Source organism: Styela clava, chromosome 14 (genome assembly GCF_964204865.1).
Source record: "Styela clava chromosome 14, kaStyClav1.hap1.2, whole genome shotgun sequence".
In the NCBI taxonomy this organism is placed as follows: domain Eukaryota; kingdom Metazoa; phylum Chordata; class Ascidiacea; order Stolidobranchia; family Styelidae; genus Styela; species Styela clava.
This window is the reverse complement of record NC_135263.1, coordinates 5,543,911-5,555,649: the sequence shown is the minus strand read 5'-3', so window position 1 is coordinate 5,555,649 and position 11,739 is coordinate 5,543,911. Positions and strand designations below refer to the sequence as shown.

The 11,739-nt window shown below is 35.3% G+C and overlaps 1 protein-coding gene across 1 annotated transcript; it reads right to left on the bottom strand.

Moving 5' to 3' along the window:
* Positions 1-1,105: 1,105 nt before the first annotated feature.
* Positions 1,106-5,844, bottom strand: LOC120340577 (uncharacterized). The gene has a single exon (XM_039408871.2). It carries the CDS (start codon positions 5,787-5,789, stop codon positions 4,572-4,574), a length of 1,218 nt encoding a protein of 405 aa, XP_039264805.2. The 5' UTR covers positions 5,790-5,844; the 3' UTR covers positions 1,106-4,571.
* Positions 5,845-11,739: the final 5,895 nt, after the last annotated feature.

Genomic DNA, 11,739 nt, shown 5'->3' with positions numbered 1-11,739 from the left:
AGACACATTTTCACCCCAGTAGAATTTTGAATACAACTAAAGTAACCACCAGGTCTAGTTACGCAGTTCACATGACTTCTTTTGTCCAGTCAAAGCAAGAAAATTTTGGATACACGTGCCAATCTATAAATTGTTCTAAAGCCACCGATGAAGAAAAAGTTGAGGAAGAGTGTGAAACAATAAGTTATGAACAATATTTCCAGTGTTGCAAAAGCAAAAGTGGAAAACATTAAGCCTCGTGCCAAAACTAAATTTAATGACAATTTCACCAAATTCCTCGAGCTAATTTCTAGCTAAATCATGAAAATTTGGTTTCAGTTTGGTTGTGGCAGCATCAGGCGGGCCAGATTGATTTACCCAACGGGACGGATTTGGCCGGCGGGCCGTAGTTTGGCCATGTCAGTTCTTTATCCTACCCAATCCCTAAACAGGAATCTAATTATTATATTGAGTTTTCGCTTCAAATTAGTTTCTTAAGTTCACAAACCGACTAGATTGTGATTGGATACGATCAACCAACACTCGATCATTTAAATTTAAGCATTCAATTTACGATAAATAGATCGTAACGTATAAAGCTACTACCGGGAAATGTTATTATTGTCGTGGATGAATTGCTTTTCAAAATGCAAATATTTTCTTAAAGTGATTTGCTTTGGGATTGTCTCGGAATTCCCCATAAGCTTCATGGTTGGGCCAATGGGCCATTACGAAAGATAGATTATAGCTGACATGAGCAAACTACGGCCCGCGCGCCAAATGCGGCGTTTTGGCACGAGGCTTGTTGTTTTCCACTTTGCTTTTGTAACACTGTAAATATTGTTTATAAAATGTAACTTTTTACGACACTCTTACATTGCCCGCCAGTCCAGACACCCTTGGGTGAAAGCCTAACTTGGAGAAATGCATTTGCAAACGCTGATTGAGCATTGTAGACTTCATACCTGGCTGAACGAACATATGTGCAACGCACCAGAAATAACTCTCAACGAAAGTTCATTAGGGAATGAACATAAACGCTACAACTGAAAGTGTGTTCCCATTTCTGACTTGTATATCTCAATGTATTCTGTTATCCCTAAGCAGAGCTCAAGTGCAATAAAAATAATTTTTTGATCTTTTATATTTTCTACAAATTTTCTCCAAAAATCGCATAGGTCTAAAAGCAATTTGTCACAAGCTTTCTCACCATAATTAATAAAATAAAAGTATTAAAATATTTTACCGTAAAAACATTGACACTAAAATGCAGTAGTACGTAAGCGAACAACTAAATATAAAACAATGTACTAAGGCGCGTTGAAAAATACGTGAAATAAACTTTTTTTACGTATTTTTCAACGCTACCCACAAATCTAAGTATTATTCACGAATTAGGTGATCAATTTAGGCGAAAAGAAACACTTTGTGACGTCATAATTTGAAAAATTGTGGCGGGAAAACGTCATCCGTCAAGAAGACAATTCACAGTAGAGTAGCAAATTGCTAACATAGCTTTTGCAAAATAGCCTATATTGTTTTTTTCCCACGTAAGAACAATTCATATTATGACATCACAGAAGACATATAGCAAAAGCAATTATGACGTCATGGTACAAATGGCATACAATAGAGCTCTCCCTTTTACCAGCACCAAAGCGAGAAATGAAAACAAAAACACAAAATAATGATGAAAAAAACAAGAATAAATAAATGTCACATCCTTATTCTAGATCCGTGTACGAAAATGTAAAACTATGAAACGTTGCAAAATAATACACTGTTACAAACAGCACGTAAAATCGAGTTGCATTCCGTAAACTACCGTAAATGCAATAATATTTTTCTAATGGAACAAATATTCAATGTTTAATCACATAAAAATCATGTTATCATCGTATCAAACTTGGACTATGTAAAAAATTGGGTTGGCAATTTCGAGCCGTAAAGATTTTGGTCATTCCATAAATTATAGTTCTGAATATATTGTTATATAGATCATGCTCGACTCTAGATCGCCAGATCTCTTTTGGAAAAGACAGTAAGCCAATGAAATTAACGAATTCATGTTTGGAATTATCGATCGCTAATTATTGAACCACAAATTAATTAATCATGGAGATACTTCCATATACACTATCGAAATAGGGTCAAATTAACGCGAATTTTATGGAAACCGACAAATTTTGTGAATTGGTGAAAAAGGCGATATATTTCTTTGTGTTACCGAAAGTTGAATTACCATTAAATGCTGATTTATTTTTTCGTCTTTTTTTGATGATCGCGGAACGTATAATAATTATAATTACATCCGTTGTATCGCTTTCAAAATGTAATTTTCCAATGATTCCAAAATTGAGAGTAATTTTTTCAAGGTCAAGTGGAGTTACAAGGGTTAATTTTCAATGTTTACGTAAACAATGACGTTAGAATACGTACGCACAGAGTATTTCTCACGCAATAGCTGACGCATAATGGTTTCGTACCTAACCACACTTTGAAAACATGATAAACAATGAATGGTCAATGGGTTCAATGTCGTTCAAAATAAAATCTAAATAAAGTTAAAAAGTTCTTAGTTCTTTTCACAACAAACATATTTTTTTTAATTTTTGTCTCGTCACTGTTACAATCGTTCACTTTAAAAATTTGTCTTGACAATTATCAGGAGATAATGATTTGAAATGATTATATCGCAACATGTAATTAAGCGTTCGCATTTGATATTACATTTTTGGCATTTTGAATTTGTATATTGTACGATAAAATATCTAGTGTTTACATATCGATGTTATAACAAGATCAAATGTTATTACAATTCGGGGGCAATTTTGGGACATAAGGTAAATAACCTTGCGAACTGTTAAATCGATTTTTCATTTCGAAAATTTCCAGGAAAACAAAACAAAGGGCAACTTTTGACTAATATTACAAAGTGTACTGCTATTTCATAGTAAAAATGTTAATATTTTACGAATTTTGAAACGCTTTATCATGTGTAGTTGATGCGTGATCAGAAATATGTTTTATGCAGTGAACTAATGTTATTTCCATTCTTGCTGCCAAGCAAAAAGAGCTGAAAAAGTTTTCAAATGACTCACAATGGAAGGTTTTCGTGATAAATTACAGAACAACAAAAAATGTTATATTTCCAGACAAACAAACTTGTGATAAGTTTCCATAACATTGAGGTAGCCAAATCGAAATTGTTCATCGAAATTCGGAATCCTTATTGTACTCAGAAAATTCAGTTCCATTTTCGAATTTATAAGAATAGTAATTTTCCACTTGTAAGTTTCGAAATTTCTCAATCAGCTTAACTGCTAGCAAGATCAGTGAATTCCCACGAATTTTGTGGAGGTGATAGGAAGACGGCAATGTTTGTATTTATCTTGACACTGTACGCAACTTGGCTAAACCAGATATAAATTTATATCAAGCCCTGAACATACCTGTTTGATGACATAAATTAGAAACATTTTCAACACATTTGATGACATAATTGGTCTAAAATATCGTATTGTTTTCTAACATTTTCTGAAAATATCGGATAGATTTTCACAAACTTGAATTTAATATAATAATTGCCCTAATTCTTTGCTTTGACAATTGTTCAGATTAAAACGCCATACTGAATTACTTTCATCATACGCAGGGAGTGTAAAATCAAGCCAAATAAAAAATAATCAAGTCGCAGAAATATGTACGACTTATGGCCAATAATTTTTGTATGCTCTAGTCATTATGTTTGATGACATAAACATATCATTCTTTACAGGCGAGTTATCTATACATTAATACGAGACCAAAGCTTGATACGATGATAAAAGTATTCTCTATCAACAGAACGATGCCAAATGCTTAAACATTCGCAAACCCGTCCAAAGATCACAAAAGTTTCGCAATTGCAACAAAGTTTGCATGAAAAGCACTTATGCAATACGGGTTGTTTAAACAAGATAAATCAATGGTCATTTTGTAACCATGTTTTTCGGGAGGGTGTTCGCGACGGCACTCGACAAGTGTGCAAACATAACGGTGCTGTGATTCTACCGGTAATTTCGAGTGCTTATATGCACTTATATAATATAGTACTGATTGAAGCGGCGATCGTTATACAAAAATACAATTTGGCAGTTCAGAGTACAAAAATGACAAGACAAATTAAAAGCTTTTAGAATAGAATAATATGTATAAAAATATCGTGATAACCAAACATAACATGGCAATGTCGCACATACCGAATCGAAAAAATAATTTTACAAATCCCACTTTTTAGTTATGCATTATTTTGATGAGTTTTAATCGTTTTCTGCTTGTCTGGGGCCTTCATTAATAAAACAAAATAGAACAAATTCAGTTTGGCAGAGTGGCTTTTGAGCGACAATTTTGAACTCAATGCTATGAAATTCTGTGAAATGCTGTTAAAAATCTTTAATCTGAATAATATATTTCAATGAATAGATCGAACAGGAACAAATTCCCTTCGTATGAAAGTAAAGGAACGTTTGCAGTGGTCCACATCTCAGGCCGTAATCGTATGACGATCACGATCTCTGTACGCTGATAAGGCAGATATTTGATAAATATCTCTATTTCGCCATTGACATCATTCTGTTTCCAGAGCTTGGTACTTGAACACAATCTGGGCCGAACGGGCTAAAATCGCCTAATCCGGCAAAATTTAAAAAGTCTTCATGGGGGGAAGGAAGATCTGACGACGACTGACCCAATGACCACGAATCTATTGGCTTATATACGGTTGTTGGAAGGGTGAAGGAATCTCCCCAGGTGGGTCTCGTTGGAGATTGCTGACTTGCGCTTTTCATTAACTGACTTTTGACGTGGTCTGGCGAGGATGACGCAGAAGAACCGGAGGACGACTCGGAAAATGATGAAGTCGATGATGCTGACGCTCTTGGTTGTCCTTGGCTGTATTGATACACATGGTTGTCTATCGGAGATGTTGGCACTTCAGTTCTGAAACCTACAGGCGCAACTGGAAATGTAGGAGATACATCGTTAGCGTTGTATTGTGATTGATGTGCTGGGAAACCCGTAGGAGTAGACTGCTGCATCCATTGGAAAGGAGTCAAATTCCTGGCATTTGATCGCATTTTCGTACTTCCAAATTTTGTTGAAGCGAATTCGTCCACGGTGTAAAGCCTTCTTGCTGGTCTTAAACTGTAATTGAAATTTGTTGGAACTGTTCTATGTTGAAGTTGGTTCATTGCACTGTCACCTGGATAGGTGGTATCGACTGGAACATTCATCGGCGCTTTCGGTAGAAAATCTTTTGCGTGTGGGTTAAAGGTCATGTAAGAATCTGCGGAAGTTATATTATGGGTCATTTGAATCCCGGTAGAAAATGCTGAATTGTTGTTTTGTTGTTGCTGATTTTGTTCCACTTCTTCTGTGCTTGGTTGGTGTTTGTATAATACTTTAACTGGACCAGGTTTTCCATCCGGGCCTCCTATAGCGTAAGAAACTTCGCCTGGATCTACCCACACGCTCAATTCGGAAGGAAGATTATTTTTGATATCCGTGACAAAGTCCAATCCGCTTCGAGTAGCAGCGAGTTCAAAGGACGGATCAATTTCTGCTGAGTTGAGATGAACGCAACGAAACGCAGAGCCTTTCATGGGGTTCGTTGGATACCAATGTCCGTTGAACTTTAATCGAAGTAACTTTTCTAATTCTTCTCCGTATAAATGAACTCGTGTTCTTGGTAGTTTGTTGTACAAATAGGAAATGATGAAATTCATCGCAACTTGCAACTCAACATGCATTTGTTCGTTACTCCCATGCATCGTGGTAGCTCTGTTGTACTTTATGTTTTAATGTAGATAATATAGAAAGATAAGTCTGTAAAATGGAAACAACAAGGTTCAAAAACAAGATCAAAAGCAAAATTATATTTTTATATATATACAGTTATGGGATTTAGGGCGTTAGGTACTTCCGTACTGTATGTACCAGGTTGGGGTTAGGCCATAATTTTATTCCGATTTTCCTTGTTTTTGTTCTGTTACGAGTTCGGGGACTGTCTGTGTTAGCCAAGTGAATATACCCCCCTGAATATCAGCGAGCCCGTTTTCTTTTTTTTGTTGTTGTTTGTTCCTAAAATGTTGAATTTCACTTCACCTTATATAATATTAAATCAGGTTTAATAAAGTAAGGCATTATTTCTCAAACTGAAAACGTGCTGCAATGCATATACAGATCATGAAACGTTTCATCGTGACACTGCAGCTACTACAATAACAACGTGTTTATCATCGTGGCACGATTTTATTTCTTCGAAAAACCAAATTTAGATAATTGTATTTTTTATTTTCAAGCACAAACCTTAAGAAAGATTACTATTAGACTTGAAATATAAGACTTATGTGGTTTATAGACTGAATTTCAGGAAGGCCGCTAATTACGAAAACGCTTATTTGCAGTAAAAAACGAAATCTTTCAGTTGGACATATCGTTACACTTTAGGCGAGAAGGTGTGTGGTTAGATTGTTGAGCCCCGAATAAGAAGAATTCTAAATTTAACACTTGCAAGTTTAACACTTGCGGTTTAAACACTTTTATGAAGATAGGCCAAAGTGCTAGGCTTATGCCACCGCGTGGCAAATTCAAATTATGGTCCATTTCAGATATGGAAAACCTTTCCATTAAAGGACCGCGAACTATTGAGAGCAAAAGTTGTGAACACACAAATGGATTTACTTTTAGTAAACAGCAATAAAAATTACGAAATCCCTAATATAGATTCTGACATGTTTTAACTGCAATTTCTGTAATATTGTGTCACATTATACAAACATCACTCTTTAAATATTATATAAAAATGGCGTCATCTCTACTTCAGAATTCGTAAAGTATTATGTACATTTTAAAGTATATAATTATTCAATATGAATTACTCCATTGATACAGCCCAAGTTAATTAAAGTGAACTAACAGTTAAACTTACTAACTCCTATAAAATCAAGCTTGTTAATAGATTAATTTTCTATCAATCATTGTTAAAATATAGTACGATATCACAATGACTTTGCGACCGTGTTTAAAAATAAGTGAGTTAGTAATAATGAGTGTGGTGAATTGTCATTCATTTGATTAAATCAAACTTTCGTTTTTACTCACTGTGTTGTGACTTCTATTAACAGTAAAATATAACAAAATTCACTAAGCTTGTATAACTTATTTATCACAGACATTCTTTGAAACATTTTACGTTTAAAAACTACGACACATTATTGTAGCTGTAAATACCTCATACCATTTGAGTGGCCCAACCCGAAAATGGTTTCTTGGAAAATTCACGGTACTATGCTGAGCATTCTCGCAAAAAAAATAATTAAACAGAAAAAGACTGAAGCGCGTATGACAATACATTAAATTAGGGCATCCTTCCTGGAATATTCTTCAACCAGGGGTCAGCGGCGGATATTGTTGGTAACCTGAGTACTATGGCACTTCACAACATCTGTGTTCGACGTTATTGCTTCTGGTATAACTTTCTCTTAATATTAAAAATCGCGAGGAAGTAGAACACAAAAATGATACCACGGACAGGCCAATCTTCACTTTTTCTCTGACCGGATTTGAGTCTGAATTGGGCGGGTTCGGCTTCGATCTATCCGGATTCGTGAATGGCTCGCAATGCAAGGCATATCATGTGATGCAAGCATCAAAAATATATTCCACGATATAAATACCTGTATTCTGAGATCGGCGGAGAATGTAGTGGTGTGTTCTACGAGAAAAGCAGCTGTTAGTGCAAACTTCTTCCTGAAATGCCAAGCAAAGAACCTAGACCACAGTTATTTGCGCAAAGCAAGATCACAAACAGTTCCTCAAAAGTGCATTCCACGGCGTAGCACGCCATATAACAAACTGCGTACAAACAAAGAGTTCTGACCGGGTTATTCCGGCAATTTGAAACTAAAGTTTTTTATGCGTCAATCGTCAAAATAACCCTTTGAATTTGCCTCAGAGCTCAATTATGTCAAAAATCGAAATTTCCCGATTTCATGGTTTTTGTGAAAGAAAGGAAGTAATAGTGCGCAACAAGTTTTCGGCAATTCCCCTTATTTGCTACAGAAATTACTCTTAAATTCTTTCGATTGATCAATTTATAACAGTTTCAGGTAAAAATTGCAACATCATACATTTACTGTGTAAGACTTCATTGTTTACACGAGTTGAAGATTATAATAGGTTTTACTCTTATGTACTGTCGGCTTCAAATAGGTAAACGCGTTTTATACATTCTGCTTTGCACAAATAATGATAATCAGCTATTTGGCTGGTAAAGAACACGACTCATAGTTCATGTTTGAGACATAGTTGGAACGTATATCCGGCTTGGAAAAGAAAAAAAAATTAAAGTCAAACCAGTCCAGACAATTTATATATGCCAACTTTAAAATTACTTAAATCTCACGTGATCGAAATGAGAAGTGATTGCACAACAATTTGTAAAGCGGTATGACCGGAAAGTTCTGGATTTGTACTCGATGTAAACAACATTATGCTCACACATGTCGCCACGTCCTAAATATCACGTGTACACAGAGTGACGTCATCAAAAATTATTGAAAACACTTCATCCAAATAGTATTGAAAAGTTGCTTGATTGTTTGTTCAAATTTTTCGTTTGCGTAATACATTACTGACAAACGGCAATTACGCCATTTGTTTGAATTTGTATCGTCCTCGTTAATTAACCAATCGTTGTATGGGAACCTATTCGCTCGAATAACCGGCGCTCCATATGTGTGTGTACCAATATGGAGGTAACTAATTTTGTTCGCCCACTTTAAATCAAGTTGTGTAAATGCCTGAAGCCTATGGGCAGGGGGTATATTTACTTGGCTAACACTGACAGTCCTCGTACTCGTAATAAAACTAAAATCAGGATAAAATTATGGCCTAACCCCAACCTGGTACACACACTACGGGAGTACCGTTGTAGGAACCCTCTGCGGTCAAATAACCAGCTCCAGACTGTCAAATTATCCGGATCTACAATCTTCAAATACCTAATCTTCATTAAAAATCCATGTCGAGAATCACTGTACTGAACTAAGCTCCAATTAGGTATATTAATTATTTATCTAACGAAAATGCAATGCTGTATTCAGAATACGGTTGAGAGGAAAGTATGCAAAAGTAAATGCCAAATCGAAGTAACAACTCTGATCTCGAGCACTTTCGACTAAATTTTATCTTTACGATGTAGGCAGCCCATTTCTTATTGTTTATATTTTAAATTGATTTTATATTCTTAGGATTGAATTGAGTGCAAGAGAAAAACGTGTCAGAACATCTGAGAAAACGTGCCAATACTAATTTTTTGAAAATATTCGCATGTTTTTGTCATTAGTGAAAATGCGGTATTTCCTGCAAAATAGAATCCATTTTCAGAATTTAGTTCTATCGAGGTTCGGTATCGCGGACTACGTGACAAGTCACCGGTCTCAAAGTGAAGAAACATACTTAGTCACTTACGGGCATATAGTCTCTTATTCAGTCAACACACTCACAGTACCGGTACCCATGCATCTATTTCGCTATTTCAATAGCAGTAGAGATTTTAAGATGCACGCATATCAGCACATCAATAAATCTTACTAACGATTTCATGCTATGCTACGCAGCACTATAGAAATGAGTTGGTGGAATAATGTAGATTAAGGCTGCTAATATTTCATCCCTTTTTAATTATTGAAGCATGTTAGACAGCATTGGAACTTACACATTATTGTGGAATCATTCTGATCGGTCTTGCCTCAAAAAATAATAAAATAATTTAGAGTTGTGCAAATGATATTAAGTAGATAATACTAATAATTCTTTGCTTAAAATTAACCGATGATCAAAAAACTGAGTGGCTTCAGAACATTTCGCCAGTATTCTCTCGACCCCCCCCCCAAAAATAAAAAAAAATACCACCCTCCATCCAATACCATTGAGATTAAGCCCTCTGTTTATATGGCAGCATAATTGCCCTCTAAGAAGAACTTCTTTCAAATGGCTAATGTATATCTATATATCTATTTCAACTCAACCAAACCTCGACTAAACTACATCATCTCACATAGAGATCACCTCATTCAAATGTCACAGCTAAAAATCAAGAAAATTATCAATTTTTCTGCAATACTCAACGTTTTAAAATAACGCATAACGTTCTGTTTCTCGAATCAACCTAAGTTACCAAGTTAATTGAACGTAGCTACCTTGACTTCAGAAACAACTTCGTTAGGTGGTATCAATTAACTGTAATAATTGAAGCCAAGGCGATATTTCTCTTTCTGAATCATACGGGTCGATGATTTAAATTACCACCTTTATTATAAGAATTCCTTTAACGCCTCGCACAATACAATTCCAGCAAGTCGTCACATCCTTATGCTTTATGGTATAGTCTTCCTACAAACACGACAATATGGCTGTTTCCTCGCAGCATATTGCCGATATTAATAGTTCGCCTTTTTTAGTGCTGCATGTCAGTGTGCTGACATCACAAGATCGAACTAAAAACAGTTGAAATTACTTAAATTTAGACGTCGAGTTTTGATAAAGAAATGTTTCGAAAAACGAAAATATAGCGTTATGTTAGCATTGTGGCGCCATTATTACCCTAAATGTTAATTTTCTGCCAGGACACGTCAACCATAATTGAGAAACTTTAAACAATGTAGCAGAGATAACATAAACGTGAGTATTGACTATTGAGTAGCATATTCATTCGCCATCTGGACTCCAATTTATGCCAATTTTCATTTCAATACACAAAATGAAGTCTCGGAATTACAAAATCCGGTGCTAGGTAACAAAATTGAATAAATGAGGACACCGCGTTGCAAGTTTTAAACTTTTAACTACGACGTACCCAGGTGGGTTTGTTCATATATTCGACACATGCGTACAGAATTACACCATAATTAAATGTTTTTCTTTTCATTCCCTGTTTTTTTAAGCGGACAAACAATTTAAAAGTAAAAGCAAAAAAGAGATAGAGGTAGATAGAAAGTAAAAGTGTTGGCGTGATCGCGATGGATTCCTGTTTATCAGGAACTAGTCACAATTTATTTTAATAATTCGAGTTCAAAGTAGTACTAGTTTATCTACCATAACTTTAGAAAACAACTTATAATTTATCCTTACCTAATGTACATGTACGTTGACAGAGTAGGCATTATAAAATTATATCTGCTATACATTGTTAGTCTAGTTATTCTTCCTACACATGAAGATAGAATAATAAGAATGATAAAACAACCCTTTCTCCTATTCATCGCGAAGAAAGCTTGTAAGAGCAATAAATGCAAATCAAATCAAGTGTTTCATATTTCTTTCCTTAAATTCTCGTCAATGCATTTAGATATAATTTCTTTATGTTTTTACGGCGACTTTAACAGCGCAAAACTATTCCTGAGAATCATTCATTTTTAGATACACCGCACTGATTAGCTACAATGAGATATGAGATATATATGAAAAGGCTACGTCATATCGCCCGCTAGCAATTAGACAAATTAATTCAACTCTTATGCCATCGAAACTTAGTTATTTATAGACAAGACCACGAGACCCGGCCTTGTCTGGCCCATAGAATCATCGGGTGATTAAGCGCGAGTATCCACTAGCCAAGCAAGATTAGTACAAGACTGTTTCGTGGTTAGAGTCTTAGTCATTTCATTTCTAAATTCCAAATTTCTTTCAACGCTTATCGTGTGATGCCAATGTCTA